This window comes from Salmo salar, unplaced genomic scaffold, assembly GCF_905237065.1.
Source record: "Salmo salar unplaced genomic scaffold, Ssal_v3.1, whole genome shotgun sequence".
In the NCBI taxonomy this organism is placed as follows: Eukaryota; Metazoa; Chordata; class Actinopteri; order Salmoniformes; family Salmonidae; genus Salmo; species Salmo salar.
The window spans coordinates 1-18,041 of NW_025549086.1; the positions used below are offsets into that span (position 1 = coordinate 1).

The following is an 18,041-nucleotide window of genomic DNA, read 5'->3' on the forward strand; positions in this document are numbered from 1 at the left end:
GGCCCAGTCAGTGTGGGAGTAACTCCAGGCCCCAGTCAGTGTGGGGAGTGACTCCAGGCCCCAGTCAGTGTGGGAGTGACTCCCGGCCCCAGTCAGTGTGGAAGTGACTCCCGGCCCAGTCAGTGTGGAAGTGACTCCGGCCCAGTCAGTGTGGAAGTGACTCCCGGCTCAGTCAGTGTGGGAGTGACTCCTGGCCCCAGTCAGTGTGGGAGTGACTCCCGGCTCAGTCAGTGTGGGAGTGACTCCCGGGCCCAGTCAGTGTGGGAGTGACTCCCGGCCCAGTCAGTGTGGGAGTGACTCCCGGGCCCAGTCAGTGTAGGAGTGACTCCCGGCCCCAGTCAGTGTAGGAGTGACTACCCTGTAATGAATACAATCACGTATTACCCTGTAACAGGGAATCTAATGAAGCTAGCCCGCTAGCCAGAGACTAGCACTGTTCAGACCAGGCTAGTAGAACATGGACCCAACTAGCCCGCTAGCCAGTGGCTAGCACTGTTCAGACCAGGCTAGTAGAACATGGACCGGCTAGTACTGTTCAGACCAGGCTAGTAGAACATGGACCCAACTAGCTCGCTAGCCAGAGGCTAGCACTGTTCAGACCAGGCTAGTAGAACATGGACCCGGCTAGTACTGTTCAGACCAGGCTAGTAGAACATGGACCCGGCTAGCACTGTGCAGACCAGGCTAGTAGAACATGGACCCAACTAGCTCGCTAGCCAGAGGCTAGCACTGTTCGAACCAGGCTAGTAGAACATGGACCGGCCAGCACTGTTCAGACCAGGCTAGTAGAACATGGACCCAACTAGCCCGCTAGCCAGAGGCTAGCACTGTTCAGAACCAGGCTAGTAGAACATGGACCCGGCTAGTACTGTTCAGACCAGGCTAGTAGAACATGGACCCGGCTAGCACTGTTCAGACCAGGCTGGTAGAACATGGACCCAACTAGCCCGCTAGCCAAAGGCTAGCACTGTTCAGACCAGGCTAGTAGAACATGGACCCGGCTAGCACTGTTCAGACCAGGCTAGTAGAACATGGACCCGGCTAGTACTGTTCAGACCAGGCTAGTAGAACATGGACCGGCTAGCACTGTTCAGACCGGGCTAGTAGAACATGGACCCGGCTAGCCCGTCTGGCCAGTGAAATGTTGCCTTTCAAGCATCACATGGCCCAGATTTAGGACCTGAATGTTCCCGCGGCCAGTGTGTGTGTGTCTGTGAGTGTGTGTGTGTTTGTGTAACTCTGTGTGTGTGTGTGTGTGTGTGACTCTGTGTGTGTGACTCTGTGTGTGTGTGTGACTCTGTGTGTGTGTGTGTAACTGTGTGTGTGTGTGTGTGTATAACTGTGTGTGTGTGTGTGTGTGAGACTCTGTGTAACTCACGATGACACAGTTCTTCCCGATGTGTACGTAAGATCCGATCTGAGCAGCGTTCACCACACAGTCCTCCTCTATAAACACATGGTCTCCGATGTGCAGCGGGAAGAAGGCCACTCTGGAGGACAAGGGGTTAGAGGTCAGACCACAGAGACCTGCTACACTGGACGTTCAACATTAACTTACACACAACTACATCATGATCGTGTGTATCGACTGGGTCACGACGTCATGCAGCAGCAGTAGGTCCAAAACAGCAGAAACAACAACACCCCTGGTCTAGAATAGGGGACCCCTGGTCTAGAATAGGGGGACCCCTGGTCTAGAAGAGGAGACCCCTGGTCTAGAAGAGGGGACCCCTGGTCTAGAAGAGGTTGGAGACCCCTGGTCTAGAAGAGGAGACCCCTGGTCTAGAAGAGGTTGGAGACCCCTGGTCTAGAAGAGGTTGGAGACCCCCTGGTCTAGAAGAGGTTGGAGACCCTGGTCTAGAAGAGGGGACCCCTGGTCTAGAAGAGGTTGGAGACCCTGGTCTAGAAGAGGAGACCCCTGGTCTAGAAGAGGGGACCCCTGGTCTAGAAGAGGAGACCCCTGGTCTAGAAAGAGGGACCCCTGGTCTAGAAGAGGGGACCCCTGGTCCAGAAGAGGAGACCCTGGTCTAGAAGAGGGGACCCCTGGTCTAGAAGAGGGGGACCCCTGGTCTAGAAGAGGAGACCCCTGGTCTAGAAGAGGGGACCTCTGGTCTAGAAGAGGAGACCCCTGGTCTAGAAGAGGGGACCCCTGGTCTAGAAGAGGAGACCCTGGTCTAGAAGAGGAGACCCCTGGTCTAGAAGAGGTTGGAGACCCCTGGTCTAGAAGAGGTTGGAGACCCCTGGTCTAGAAGAGGGACCCCTGGTCTAGAAGAGGAGACCCCTGGTCTAGAAGAGGGGACCCCTGGTCTAGAAGAGGAGACCCCTGGTCTAGAAGAGGTTGGAGACCCCTGGTCTAGAAGAGGAGACCCCTGGTCTAGAAGAGGGGACCTCTGGTCTAGAAGAGGGAGACCCCTGGTCTAGAAGAGGGGACCCCTGGTCTAGAAGAGGGACCCCTGGTCTAGAAGAGGGGACCCCTGGTCTAGAAGAGGAGACCCTGGTCTAGAAGAGGGGACCCCTGGTCGAAAAGAGGAGACCCTGGTCTAGAAGAGGGGACCCTTGGTCTAGAAGAGGAGACCCCTGGTCTAGAAGAGGAGACCCCTGGTCTAGAAGAGGAGAGCCCTGGTCTAGAAGAGGGGACCCCTGGTCTAAAGAGGGGACCCCTGGTCTAGAAGAGGAGACCCCTGGTCCAGAAGAGGAGACCCCTGGTCACAGAAGAAGAGAGGGGACCCCTGGTCTAGAAGAGGTTGGGAGACCCCTGGTCTAGAAGAGGTTGGAGACCCCTGGTCTAGAAGAGGTTGGAGACCCCTGGTCTAGAAGAGGGACCCCTGGTCTAGAAGAGGAGACCCCTGGTCTAGAAGAGGAGACCCCTGGTCCAGAAGAGGGGACCCCTGGTCTAGAAGAGGAGACCCCTGGTCTAGAAGAGGGGAACCCTGGTCTAGAAGAGGTTGGAGACCCCTGGTCTAGAAGAGGTTGGAGACCCCTGGTCTAGAAGAGGTTGGAGACCCTGGTCTAGAAGAGGTTGGAGACCCCTGGTCTAGAAGAGGGGACCTCTGGTCTAGAAGAGGAGACCCCTGGTCTAGAAGAGGAGACCCCTGGTCTAGAAGAGGGGACCCCCTGGTCTAGAAGAGGGGACCCCCTGGTCTAGAAGAGGAGACCCCTGGTCTAGAAGAGGGACCCCTGGTCTAGAAGAGGTTGGAGACCCCTGGTCTAGAAGAGGTTGGAGACCCCTGGTCTAGAAGAGGGACCTCTGGTCTAGAAGAGGAGACCCCTGGTCTAGAAGAGGGGACCCCTGGTCTAGAAGAGGAGACCCCTGGTCTAGAAGAGGGACCCCTGGTATAGAAGAGGGGACCCCTGGTCTAGAAGAGGGACCCCTGGTCTAGAAGAGGAGACCCTGGTCTAGAAGAGGAGACCCCTGGTCTAGAAGAGGGACCCCTGGTCTAGAAGAGGAGACCCCTGGTCTAGAAGGGGACCCCTGGTCTAGAAGAGGAGACCCCTGGTCTAGAAGAGGGGACCCCTGGTCTAGAAGAGGAGACCCCTGGTCTAGAAGAGGGACCCCTGGTCTAGAAGAGGAGACCCCTGGTCTAGAAAAGGTTGGCGACCCCTGGTCTAGAAAAGGTTGGCGACCCCTAGTCTAGAAGAGGGACCCCTGGTCTAGAAGAGGAGACCCCTGGTCTAGAAGAGGGGACCCCTGGTCTAGAAGAGGAGACCCCTGGTCTAGAAGAGGAGACCCTGGTCTAGAAGAGGGGACCCCTGGTCTAGAAGAGGGGACCCCTGGTCTAGAAGAGGAGACCCCTGGTCTAGAAGAGGAGACCCCTGGTCTAGAAGAGGTTGGAGACCCCTGGTCTAGAAGAGGTTGGAGACCCCTGGTCTAGAAGAGGTTGGAGACCCCCTGGTCTAGAAGAGGGGACCTCTGGTCTAGAAGAGGGGACCCCTGGTCTAGAAGAGGGGACCCCTGGTCTAGAAGAGGAGACCCCTGGTCTAGAAGAGGGGACCCCTGGTCTAGAAGAGGGGACCCCTGGTCTAGAAGAGGGGACCCCTGGTCTAGAAGAGGGGACCTCTGGTCTAGAAGAGGAGACCCCTGGTCTAGAAGAGGAGACCCTGGTCTAGAAGAGGGGACCCCTGGTCTAGAAGAGGAGACCCCTGGTCTAGAAGAGGAGACCCCTGGTCTAGAAAAGGTTGGCGACCCCTGGTCTAGAAAAGGTTGGCGACCCCTGGTCTAGAAGAGGAGACCCCTGGTCTAGAAGAGGGGACCCCTGGTCTAGAAGAGGGACCTCTGGTCTAGAAGAGGAGACCCCTGGTCTAGAAGAGGAGACCCCTGGTCTAGAAGAGGGGACCCCTGGTCTAGAAGAGGGGACCCCTGGTCTAGAAGAGGAGACCCTGGTCTAGAAGAGGGGACCCCTGCTCTAGAAGAGGTTGGAGACCCCTGGTCTAGAAGAGGTTGGAGACCCCTGGTCTAGAAGAGGGGGACCTCTGGTCTAGAAGAGGAGACCCCTGGTCTAGAAGAGGGGACCCCTGGTCTAGAAGAGGAGACCCCTGGTCTAGAAGAGGGGACCCCTGGTCTAGAAGAGGGGACCCCTGGTCTAGAAGAGGGGACCTCTGGTCTAGAAGAGGAGACCCCTGGTCTAGAAGAGGAGACCCCTGGTCTAGAAGAGGGGACCCCTGGTCTAGAAGAGGAGACCCCTGGTCTAGAAGAGGAGACCCCCTGGTCTAGAAGAGGAGACCCCTGGTCTAGAAGAGGGGACCCCTGGTCTAGAAGAGGAGACCCCTGGTCTAGAAGAGGGGACCCCTGGTCTAGAAGAGGAGACCCCTGGTCTAGAAAAGGTTGGCGACCCCTAGTCTAGAAGAGGGACCCCTGGTCTAGAAGAGGAGACCCCTGGTCTAGAAGAGGTTGGAGACCCCTGGTCTAGAAGAGGAGACCCCTGGTCTAGAAGAGGTTGGCGACCCCTGGTCTAGAAGAGGTTGGCGACCCCTGGTCTAGAAGAGGAGACCCCTGGTCTAGAAGAGGAGACCCCTTGGTCTAGAAGAGGGGACCCCTGGTCTAGAAGAGGTTGGAGACCCCCTGGTCTAGAAGAGGAGACCCCTGGTCTAGAAGAGGGGACCCCCTGGTCTAGAAGAGGAGACCCTGGTCTAGAAGAGGAGACCCCTGGTCTAGAAGAGGGGACCCCTGGTCTAGAAGAGGAGACCCCTGGTCTAGAAGAGGAGACCCCTGGTCTAGAAGAGGAGACCCCTGGTCTAGAAGAGGTTGGGGACCCCTGGTCTAGAAGAGGTTGGAGACCCCTGGTCTAGAAGAGGGGACCCCTGGTCTAGAAGAGGAGACCCCTGGTCTAGAAGAGGTTGGAGACCCCTGGTCTAGAAGAGGGGACCCCTGGTCTAGAAGAAGTTGAGCAGAACTCACCCTTTGCTGAATTTTTTGAACGGCGGTCGAATGACACTGCGGCTCTTCACAACACAGTGCCTCCCCACCCTGACATTGGCCAGGTCTCCACGGATTATACAGTCATTCATTACTATAGTCTGGAACAGACAGACAGACAGACAGACAGACAGACAGACAGACAGACAGACAGACAGACAGACAGACAGGCAGACAGACAGACAGGCAGGGAGGCAGACAGACAGACAGACAGACAGACAGACAGACAGACAGACAGACATGCAGACAGGGAGGGTGACACAGACAGGGAGGGCAGGAGACAGGGAGGGAGATAGACAGGGAGGGAGGGAGACAGGGAGGGAGGGAGACAGACAGGGAGGGAGAATCATGGTTTATTACATGTATAGTCCCATCTCATGGTTTATTACCGGTATAGCTTGTTGTTACTTACTTTGCCGTTGAGGACGATGTTCTGACTGCCGCACAGCACCGACTGCCTGCTCACTTTGTTACCGGACGCCTGAGAGGGACAGTGGACATGCTGACAGGTTGGTATAAACGGCACTGACTTAGCTACAAGGTTTACAGACCACCGCTTGATGCAAACTGTAATCGGTGCCTTGTCAATTCAGCTGGCTAGCTAGCTGGCTAAGTGACCTAGCTAGCAATGCTGGTTCAGTGCATTGACTGTGCACTGTGTATACACAACATTAAAAACACCTGCTCTTTCCATAACATAAACTGACCAGGTGAATCCAGGTGAAATGATCCCTTATTGATGTCACTTGTTAAATCCACTTCAATCAGTGTAGATGAAGAAGGGGAGGAGACAGGTTAAAGGATTTGAGACATTGTATGTTTGCCATTCAGAAGGTGAACGGACAAGACAAAAATATTGAAGTGCCTTTGAACGGGGGTTATGGTAGTAGGTGCCAGGTGCACCGGTTTGTGTCAAGAACTGCAAAGCTGCTGGGTTTTTCCACGCTCAAACAGTTTCCCCGTGTGTATCAAGACTGGTGCACCACCCAAAGGACATCCAGCCAACTGGACACAACTGTGGGGAGCATTGGAGTCAACATGGACCAGCATCCCTGTGGGACGCTTTCTACACCTTGTAGAGTCCATGCCTCTGATGAATTGAGGCTGTTATGATATTAGGAAGGTGTTCTTAATGTTTTGTATACTCAGTGTAAATACCAATGAGCTAAACGCTAGCTAGCTAGCTAACTTGCTAATCGTTAACGTTATCTAGTCAAATAAACACCGAATATTACCGTTTCAATGTATTCCGCCTTGTTGTACAGTATCTCACACAATTCCATGATTGTAATTGTTGTTGTTGTTGTTTGTAAATGTACAGAAAAACGAGTTTTCTGTGGTTTGTTTTGCTCTGCTGTCTACCGCTCCCTTCAGACCCTACTAGCAGAGCACTGCAACATCGATGATGATGATGGTGGAAAACACTTCCGCTCACAAATAATAAGTCATATTCAACTAAAATTAAAATATGTGTGTTTAAAGAATTAACATCATTGTTAATGATCGACGAAATTTGAATATAATAGATTTTTTTGTTTTGTTCTGGTGATTTACGCATAGAATGATCGGTTACCCGATGTTGCGACAAAATTCAACCAAAGTCAACATTTTTTTTTTTTTTTACATCATTCCAATTTAATAAAATAATAAAAACATACGAGAAAGCATTATAATGACGTTATAGTGAATAAATAAAAACCAAATCATATTAAATATCGGCGTTATTTTTTATTTTTTTTATAATAACCAGTGCGCCTGCGCACATTTGACCTCTTTTTCCCTTTGACTTTGTGGCTGTGCTATCTAGTGGAAACTCCCGCTTGTCATCTAAACGCGTGTTTTACTTTGCACCGTATTTTAGTTTCAATCATGGCGTCCCGTGTCCTAGCGCAGTGTGTCCGCCAACTCGCCCGGTCTTCTGTGAGACTCTCGTCGGGTAACATTGCATTGAGAGCCGCAGCTGGTCCGGTCCTATTGAACCACCGACCGTTCTCCTTCATTGCCAGCAGTCAGCGGACACGGTGGATTGAACAAACGCAGGTTAGTCTTGAATAACATTGACATGTTTTTGTCGCTGTTGTGGCCTAGCAGTACTGGATTGCACATTGACCTACCAGTGTCTTTCCAATAAAATCCGTAACTTGTGCTAGCTAACTTGCTATCCGGTCGCTGTGCTAGTTAGCTTGCTATCCGGTCGCTGTGCTAGCTAGCTTGCTATCCGGTCGCTGTGCTAGCTAGCTTGCTATCCGGTCGCTGTGCTAGCTAGCTTGCTATCCGGTCGCTGTGCTAGCTAACTTGCTATCCGGTCACTGTGTTAGCTAGCTTGCTATCCGGTCACTGTGTTAGCTAGCTTGCTATCCGGTCACTGTGTTAGCTAGCTTGCTATCCGGTCACTGTGCTAGCTAGCTTGCTATCCGGTCACTGTGCTAGCTAGCTTGCTATCCGGTCACTGTGCTAACTAGCTTGCTATCCGGTCACTGTGTTAGCTAGCTTGCTATCCGGTCACTTTGCACGCCAATGTCTTAAAACCGGGTCCATTGCTAATTCAACGAAACTGTCTCTGAAAAAAATGCATAGTTTGAATGCTGCATGAATTTACGTTACAAAACAACCGACTGTGGTCTCATGCGTTAGCCTAGCTAAGCTAATATGTTCAAACTATTCATCTGTGGTACAATCAAGTACTGTACTGTTAGCCTAGCATTACTATGTGTACTAGCTAGATGACAGTCGATTGACACTTTTTAAAATTTAATCTAAAGTAAATGTGTAACTCTTATCTATTATAAAGACCTGGGGTTGTTGTGACAGGATGACGACTTGTGCACCAAATACAATGCGGTGGACATCTGTAACATTAGCTAGCTAGCTATTACCTAGGCTTGAACTAAACTGCTTGATTGGTCAAATGGGTGCAGAAGTGTTATGATCTCTGAACCCTTTCTTCCTTCCTGTCCTTCTTCTTCTCTCTAGATCTCTAGCTCAGTGGGAGTGTCCTTGTAGACAGTATGGAGACCTGCCTCCCCTCACCATTGAAAGCATTAAAGAACGAGTCATGTACGTTCTGAAACTCTACGACAAGATCAACCCAGAGAAGGTAAGGACCGACCCCGAGGCACCGCGGCTCGCTTTGGACGTTTACATTTAAGTCATTTAGCAGATGCTCTTATCCAGAGCGACTTACAAATTGGTGGATTCACCTTATGATATCCAGTGGAACAACCACTTTACAATAGTGCATCTAAATCTTTTAAGGGGGGGGGTTAGAAGGATTACTATATTCTATCCCAGGTATTCCTTAAAGAGGTGGGGTTTCAGGTGTCTCCGGAAGGTGGTGATTGACTCCGCTGTCCTGGCGTCGTGAGGGAGCTTGTTCCACCATTGGGGTGCCAGAGCAGCGAACAGTTTTGACTGGGCTGAGCGGGAACTGTGCTTCCTCAGAGGTAGGGAGGCGAGCAGGCCAGAGGTGGATGAACGCAGTGCCCTTGTTTGGGTGTAGGGCCTGATCAGAGCCTGAAGGTACGGAGGTGCCGTTCCCTTCACAGCTCCGTAGGCAAGCACCATGGTCTTGTAGCGGATGCGAGCTTCGACTGGAAGCCAGTGGAGAGAGCGGAGGAGCGGAGTGACGTGAGAGAACTTGGGAAGGTTGAACACCAGACGGGCTGCGGTTTTGAGACTAGGAATACCGGTGGTGTAATCATTAGTCCAGGCGAAAACAAGACAGTTTCTTCTATTGGACATATTCTCTTCTGTTTCGTTCCATTCGTTTCCTCATGGGTCTGTTTGGTGTGTAGTGGATTTACACCCCACGTGTCTAGGATCAGTCAACACTCCTTATCTATGATACATTTATTCATACCATTTCCTCCTTCCAACAAGATTTAGTCCCGACACAAGTCCTAAGGTGGCTACCCAATCTGGCTGGTCGTTCGTTCGATCGGGTCGGTTGCCAGAGACCCAGTCGTTCAGTCTTTATGTTCTGTATCTATGGACGAGACCCAGTCGTTCTGTATCTATGGACGTGACCCGGTCGTTCAGTCTTTTATGTTCTGTATCTATGGACGTGACCCGGTCGTTCTGTATCTATGGACGTGACCCAGTCGTTCAGTCTTTTGGTTCTGTATCTATGGACGTGACCCAGTCGTTCAGTCTTTTGGTTCTGTATCTATGGACGCGACCCGGTCGTTCAGTCTTTTGGTTCTGTATCTATGGACGTGACCCAGTCGTTCAGTCTTTTGGTTCTGTATCTATGGACGCGACCCGGTCGTTCAGTCTTTTGGTTCTGTATCTATGGACCCAGTCTTTCGTGCCATACTGGCTGGCTACGTTCTTATCCCTCAGCTAGCCAACTACAGCTAATTTACAATCACGTCAAAAAGTTTAGCTGCATTTACATTTGTTTAAGCTGTTTTCTAGTGACGTTTATTTGGATAAATCCATAACAATGGGTTAATGAGGTGCGATTTCACCTGGTATAGAAAATGTGCTCACTCGTCAGGACACTGTTGTTCAGAGGAGCTACAACACAGCTAAACACAATCACTTCAAACTAGCCCATCCAATCTACCGCATCCCCATACTGTATTTATTTATTTATCTATCTTGCTCCTTTGCACCCCAGTATCTCTACTTGCACATTCATCCTCTGTACATCCTATCACTCCAGTGTTTAATTGCTATATTGTAATTACTTCACCACTCTGGCCTATTTATTGCCTTACCTCCCTAATCTTACCTCATTTGCTCACATTGTATATAGACTTATTTTTCTACTGTGTTATTGACTGTATGTTTGTTTTACTCCATGTGTAACTCTAAGTGTCGAACTGCTTTGCTTTATCTTGGCCAGGTAGCAGTTGTAAATGAGAACTTGTTCTCAACTAGACTACCTGGTTAAATAAAGGACTTGTTCTCAACTGGCCCACCTGGTTAAATAAAGGACTTGTTCTCAACTGGCCTACCTGGTTAAATAAAGGACTTGTTCTCAACTGGCCTACCTGGTTAAATAAAGGACTTGTTCTCAACTAGCCCACCTGCTTAAATAAAGGACTTGTTCTCAACTAGCCCACCTGGTTAAATAAAGGACTTGTTCTCAACTGGCCTACCTGGTTAAATAAAGGACTTGTTCTCAACTAGCCCACCTGCTTAAATAAAGGACTTGTTCTCAACTAGCCCACCTGGTTAAATAAAGGACTTGTTCTCAACTAGCCACCTGGTTAAATAAAGATGAAATAAAACAAACTGAATCTGGAAATACTGCAAACTAGCTGCACTTCGTTTCAACCTTTTTTCAGTTGTCATTTCTTTGTTTTGATCCATAAAAACGATGACGGCTGATTCATGATTTCGACTGGCTGAGAAACACTGTCTGTCTGCCTGTCTGTCTCGTCCCGACACGTTCATTACTACGGGACGACTGGAGACTATTTCAATCTTCTAATTCAATGTTGTAAATGTCGGAGAGACAGACAGTAAAGGTTTATACAAATCTCCGCTGTTGAAAACTAAATGTTAGTCCTAAAAGAAATATGAGATCATGTCTAGATGCTTTTTATAGTGGAGATGAAGTTTATAAATTGCCTGGCTGGGCTGATGAGACAGTGGATTGCAGCAGTCAGATGGAACCGAGTAAATAGACATTTTAACATCATCGATTAGACCCAGCTGTTATATAAATACAAAAGTATGTGGACACCCTTTCAAAATGGTTAACGCCCATGATTTTGGATGAGTAGGTGTCCACATACTTTTGAGTCATGTAGTGTATCTCAGAGTAGGACTGCAGATCTAGGACGTCCCTGTCTGTCCTGACCTGTCGACCAGTCCTGTCTGTCCTGACCTCCTCTGACCTGTCGACCAGTCCTGTCTGTCCTGACCTCCTCTGACCTGTCGACCGGCCCTGTCTGTCCTGACCTGTCGACCAGCCCTGTCTGTCCTGACCTGTCGACCAGCCCTGTCTGTCCTGACCTGTCGACCAGTCCTGTCTGTCCTGACCTCCTCTGACCTGTCGACCAGTCCTGTCTGTCCTGACCTCCTCTGACCTGTCGACCGGCCCTGTCTGTCCTGACCTGTCGACCAGCCCTGTCTGTCCTGACCTGTCGACCAGTCCTGTCTGTCCTGACCTCCTCTGACCTGTCGACCGGCCCTGTCTGTCCTGACCTGTCGACCAGCCCTGTCTGTCCTGACCTGTCGACCAGTCCTGTCTGTCCTGACCTCCTCTGACCTGTCGACCAGTCCTGTCTGTCCTGACCTGTCGACCGGCCCTGTCTGTCCTGACCTGTCGACCAGCCCTGTCTGTCCTGACCTCCTCTGACCTGTCGACCGGCCCTGTCTGTCCTGACCTGTCGACCGGCCCTGTCTGTCCTGACCTGTCGACCAGCCCTGTCTGTCCTGACCTGTCGACCAGTCCTGTCTGTCCTGACCTCCTCTGACCTGTCGACCGGCCCTGTCTGTCCTGACCTGTCGACCAGCCCTGTCTGTCCTGACCTGTCGACCAGTCCTGTCTGTCCTGACCTCCTCTGACCTGTCGACCGGCCCTGTCTGTCCTGACCTGTCGACCAGCCCTGTCTGTCCTGACCTGTCGACCAGTCCTGTCTGTCCTGACCTCCTCTGACCTGTCGACCAGTCCTGTCTGTCCTGACCTCCTCTGACCTGTCGACCGGCCCTGTCTGTCCTGACCTGTCGACCAGCCCTGTCTGTCCTGACCTGTCGACCAGTCCTGTCTGTCCTGACCTCCTCTGACCTGTCGACCGGCCCTGTCTGTCCTGACCTGTCGACCAGCCCTGTCTGTCCTGACCTGTCGACCAGTCCTGTCTGTCCTGACCTCCTCTGACCTGTCGACCAGTCCTGTCTGTCCTGACCTGTCGACCGGCCCTGTCTGTCCTGACCTGTCGACCAGCCCTGTCTGTCCTGACCTCCTCTGACCTGTCGACCGGCCCTGTCTGTCCTGACCTGTCGACCGGCCCTGTCTGTCCTGACCTGTCGACCAGCCCTGTCTGTCCTGACCTGTCGACCAGTCCTGTCTGTCCTGACCTCCTCTGACCTGTCGACCGGCCCTGTCTGTCCTGACCTGTCGACCAGCCCTGTCTGTCCTGACCTGTCGACTTCCAGTCCTGTCTGTCCTGACCTCCTCTGACCTGTCGACCGGCCCTGTCTGTCCTGACCTGTCGACCGGCCCTGTCTGTCCTGACCTGTCGACCAGCCCTGTCTGTCCTGACCTGTCGACCAGTCCTGTCTGTCCTGACCTCCTCTGACCTGTCGACCAGCCCTGTCTGTCCTGACCTCCTCTGACCTGTCGACCAGCCCTGTCTGTCCTGACCTGTCGACCGGCCCTGTCTGTCCTGACCTCCTCTGACCTGTCGACCAGCCCTGTCTGTCCTGACCTGTCGACCAGCCCTGTCTGTCCTCACCTCCTCTGACCTGTCGACCAGCCCTGTCTGTCCTGACCTGTCGACCAGCCCTGTCTGTCCTGACCTGTCGACCAGCCCTGTCTGTCCTGACCTCCTCTGACCTGTCGACCGGCCCTGTCTGTCCTGACCTCCTCTGATCTATCGACCAGCCCTGTCTGTCCTGACCTGTCGACCAGTCCTGTCTGTCCTGACCTCCTCTGATCTATCGACCAGCCCTGTCTGTCCTGACCTCCTCTGATCTATCGACCAGCCCTGTCTGTCCTGACCTCCTCTGACCTGTCGACCAGTCCTGTCTGTCCTGACCTCCTCTGATCTATCGACCAGTCCTGTCTGTCCTGACCTCCTCTGATCTATCGACCAGTCCTGTCTGTCCTGACCTCCTCTGACCTGTCGACCGGCCCTGTCTGTCCTGACCTCCTCCTCTGATCTATCGACCAGCCCTGTCTGTCCTGACCTCCTCTGACCTGTCGACCGGCCCTGTCTGTCCTGACCTCCTCTGATCTATCTGTATCCTCAGCTGGCGACGTCGTCCCACTTCCTGAAGGACCTGGGGTTAGACAGCTTGGACCAGGTCGAGATCATTATGGCCATGGAGGATGAGTTTGGTGAGTCTGTCTCTCCGTCCCTGTATCTGTGTTTGACTGTCGGTCTGTCTCTCCCTCCCCGTCTCTCCCCTCCCTGTCTCTGTGTTTGACTGTCGGTCTGTCTCTCCCTCCCTGTCTCTCTCTCCCTGTCTCTCTCTCCCCGTCTCTCTCTCCCCGTCTCTCTCTCCCTGTCGGTCTGTCTCTCTCTCCCCGTCTCTCCCTCGCCGTCTCTCTCTCCCTGTCGGTCTGTCTCTCCCTCCCCGTCTCTCCCTCCCTGTCTCTCTCTCCCTGTCGGTCTGTCTCTCTCCCCGTCTCTCCCTCGCCGTCTCTCTCTCCCTGTCGGTCTGTCTCTCTCCCCGTCTCTCTCTCCCCGTCTCTCTCTCCCCGTCTCTCCTCCCTGTCGGGTCTGTCTCTCTCTCCGTCTCTCCCTCCCTGTCTCTGTGTTTGACTGTCGGTCTGTCTCTCCCTCCCTGTCGGTCTGTCTCTCCCTCCCCGTCTCTCCCTCCCTGTCGGTCTGTCTCTCCCTCCCCGTCTCTGTGTTTGACTGTCGGTCTGTCTCTCCCTCCCTGTATCTGTCTCTCCCTCCCTGTATCTGTCTCTCCCTCCCTCCCTGTATCTGTCTCTGTCTCTCTGTATCTGTCGGTCTGTCTCTCCCTCCCCGTCTCTCTCACCATGTCTCTGACACCCCGTCTCTCTCTCCCTCTCTCTCCCTCCCTGTCTCTCTCTCTCCCCGTCTCTCCCTCCCTGTCTCTCTCCATGTCTCTGTCTCCCTGCTGGTCCTCTCCCTCCATGTCTCTGTCTCCCTGCTGGTCCTCTCCCTCCATGTCTCTGTCTCCCTGCTGGTCCTCTCCCTCCATGTCTCTGTCTCCCTGCTGGTCCTCTCCTCCATGTCTCTGTCTCCCTGCTGGTCTGTCTCCCTCTCCCTCCATGTCTCTGTCTCCCTGCTGGTCTGTCTCCCTCCATGTCTCTGTCTCCCTGCTGGTCCTCTCCCTCCATGTCTCTGTCTCCCTGCTGGTCCTCTCCCTCCATGTCTCTGTCTCCCTGCTGGTCCACCTGTTGATGTGAATCGGAATGTTCTAGACTAGTCCGTTCTATTTCCATGACGATAACTTAGATGTTTGTATGGACTAACCCTTCCACTTCCTACATACAACTGTGGTTACGTGTGTTAAGCCTAGTGTGTGTGTGTGTGTGTGTGTGTTCCTGCTGCAGGGTTTGAGATCCCGGATGCGGAGGCAGAGAAGTTAATGTCTCCCCAGGATATTGTCCAGTACATCGCTGACAAGAAGGACGTGTACGAATAAGAACCAGGAATTACTAACACGCCCAGTGAGTCTCCACGGCGACGACAAGGGAGTAACGCCATTTAAACAACTATTAAAAACGTTGTGTTTTGGCCTTCATCATAACTCCAATGACGTGTGTGTGTTATAAATATATATACCCTGAATTGCTGATGTTAATGTTTCGGCCATGGAGAGACTTTAAAGCCACCGGTTCCACTATATTCCCGCGTAGAAAATAAATGGAATTCGACAGTATTTTAATTTAAACGTTTTTTTTGTATTTTCTGTATTTAAGGTGTTTTTGTAGTGAGGACAATAAACATCAGTACTTTTTCCCCCCCAAAAAATGTATAACGTTAAGGAAAATATTTTTCATTTGTTTAGCGGATGTAAAAGCTGTCTGTAATTCAATAAACGAGGCAACATTAGTAAATTAATTTCTATAACGTCCAAAGTATCGTTTTTACAACGGTGGGAGGGGGGGTCAAGATGGAGGCCTGGTGGCTTCAACACAGCGCCCCCTATCAGTCATTTAGTGCAGTGGATCCCAAACTGTGTGACGCGCCCCCTAGAGGGGGTGGCAGGGGAGGGGGTGCGGGCTCAGTCCGGCTTTTAACTTGCCCGTGGGAGAGGGGGTGGGATATTCCCGTTGCTGGAAGGGGGTCCCAGTGAAACAGTTTGAGAACTCCCTGCTCTAAATCAATCAAATGTATTTATAAAGACCTTCTTACATCAGCTGATATCTCAAAGTGCTGTACAGAAACCCAGCCTAAAACCCCAAACAGCAAGCAATGCAGGTGTAGAAGCACGGTGGCTAGGAAAAACTCCCTAGAAAGGCCAGAACCTAGGAAGAAACCTAGAGAGGAACCAGGCTATGAGGGGTGGCCAGTCCTCTTCTGGCTGTACTGGGTGAGAGGAACCAGGCTATGAGGGGTGGCCAGTCCTCTTCTGGCTGTACTGGGTGAGAGGAACCAGGCTATGAGGGGTGGCCAGTCCTCTTCTGGCTGTACTGGTAGAGAGGAACCAGGCTATGAGGGGTGGCCAGTCCTCTTCTGGGTAGAGAGGAACCAGGCTATGAGGGGTGACCAGTCCTCTTCTGGCTGTACTGGGTGAGAGGAACCAGGCTATGAGGTGGCCAGTCCTCTTCTGGCTGTACTGGGTAGAGAGGAACCAGGCTATAAAGGGTGGCCAGTCCTCTTCTGGCTATACTGGGTAGAGAGGAACCAGGCTATGAGGGGTGGCCAGTCCTCTTCTGGCTGTACTGGGTAGAGAGGAACCAGGCTATGAGGGTGGCCAGTCCTCTTCTGGCTGTACTGGTGAGAGGAACCAGGCTATGAGGGTGGCCAGTCCTCTTCTGGCTATACTGGGTAGAGAGGAACCCAGGCTATGAGGGGTGACCAGTCCTCTTCTGGCTGTACTGGGTAGAGAGGAACCAGGCTATGAGGGTGGCCAGTCCTCTTCTGGCTATACTGGGTAGAGAGGAACCAGGCTATGAGGGTGGCCAGTCTTCTTCTGGCTGTGCGTGTGTATAGGGAAATCAATTAGCCCCATGTCATTACCATTTCAGAGGAAATCAAGACAGTTGAATGGACCTGCGATGTACTTTCAAAAGGGACATTTCCCGAAATCACGTCGACTGTAAAAATGCTGCAGATGTCTTGTTTTGAATCCCTGGCTTTTATTCACTAGTTTAAACCCATAGAATCAGCTTCTACTTCATCACATTTAAACCACGATTAAGTTTAAGCTGTGTTTGACTGAGGTGGAACTTCCTGTTTCTGCTCCCTCACAGGAAGTCCTGATGATGCTGTCCCGATGGGCTGGGCAGGGCAGCGCCCACCACCCACCACCACTTCATCAGTCCCGCTTCTCCTTCCTCCGTTCTCCTGTGGCATCTGATGCCCTGTCTTGTGTTCCACTGTATTTAATGACAAATAAACATCACTTTATGGTTGGACTCTTGTTGTACAGCGCCACCTTGTGGTTCAGGGAGTCCCCCTCACTACACCCCAACCAAATTCACATTAGAAATATGAGTTATAAGATTGGTCCCATTTAAAGCAAGTCTAAGAACCGGTAAGAGTGGGTTCTGTGTTCTATTTCTATGCTTCCCATTCAAAATACATTTTACAACGATTCTCTACATGCTTGTTTTGTCACATATTCGGACATTTTGCTTAGGATATCTTCACAGTATCTTTAAGAGCACCTTCCTATTATTGTTGTGGTTCCCCCCCCTTTTGTCCTCAATTCTTCGGGAATGGGCTCTACAAGATGTGAAAGCGTTTCCACAGGGATGCTGGCCCATGTTGGGCTCCAATGCTTTCCCACAGTTGTGTCAAGTTGGCTGGTGATCACACAGGGAAATTGTTTGAGTGTGAAAAACCCTTCTTAACCCGTCTGTCTCCTCCCTCCCTTCATCTACACTAATTGAAGTGGATTTAACAAGTGACATCAATAAGGGATCATTTTGCTGGTTCCACCTGGTCCAGTCGTCATGGAAAGGTGTTCTTAATGTTTTGTTCTCTAGGTCTATAACCGCGTTTCAATCCCTGTTTTTGAGTAAAAGTTGTAATACCGTATATATAAAACAATTAATTCACAAGGAAACAAGTCAAGTCGCAGTGGGTTTAAACCTCATCACATAACCTAATAAACCTGCATATTAAACCTCATCAAGCCATAATTATATAACCTGATAAACCTGCACTTATATAAACTCATCCATAGCCGATATATAAACGTGTCCAAACCTCATCACATTCATATTATATACTAATAAACCTCAACACTGCATATTATATAACCTGATAGGCCTCATCACGCCATATTATATAACCTAATAAACCTCGTCATCACCATATTATATACACCTGATAAGCCTGCATGTTAAGCACTCATCACGCCACTCATTATATAACCTGATAAACCCCTGCACATGCCAAACCTCATCTACGCCATATTATATAACCTGATAAGCCTGCATGTTAAGCCTCATCACGCATATTATATAACCTAATAAACCTCCATCACACCATAATATATAACCTGGTAAACCTCATCACGCCATATTATATAACCTAATAATAAACCTCATCACACCATACTATACAACCTGATAAACCTCATGTTTAAACCTCATCACGCCATAATATATAACCTGATAGCATATTACAAACCTCATCACGCCGCGTATTATATAACCTAATAAACCTCATCAGACATGTTATAGTAACACACAAGTAAACCTATCACGCCATATTATATAGCCTGATAAACCTCATCACGCCATATATATATAACACGATAAACCTCATCACACACATATTATATAACCTAATAAACCTGC

The 18,041-nt window shown here is 51.1% G+C and overlaps 2 protein-coding genes across 2 annotated transcripts; one reads left to right on the top strand and one right to left on the bottom strand.

Annotated features, from left to right (window-relative positions):
• Positions 1-1,377: 1,377 nt before the first annotated feature.
• On the bottom strand, positions 1,378-6,779 carry LOC100286512 (dynactin 5; the record flags this gene model as incomplete). The annotated part of the gene is given in 4 exon segments (NM_001146451.1): positions 1,378-1,490; positions 5,396-5,514; positions 5,826-5,894; positions 6,649-6,779. Coding segments are annotated over 4 exon segments (349 nt in total), but the record flags the coding sequence as incomplete, so codon positions are not given.
• Positions 6,780-7,176: 397 nt separating this feature from the next.
• Positions 7,177-16,649, top strand: LOC106599655 (acyl carrier protein, mitochondrial). The gene is given in 6 exon segments (XM_045712994.1): positions 7,177-7,453; positions 8,387-8,410; positions 8,412-8,510; positions 13,340-13,427; positions 14,619-14,735; positions 16,485-16,649. Coding segments are annotated over 5 exon segments (474 nt in total). The 5' UTR covers positions 7,177-7,282; the 3' UTR covers positions 14,711-14,735; positions 16,485-16,649.
• Positions 16,650-18,041: the final 1,392 nt, after the last annotated feature.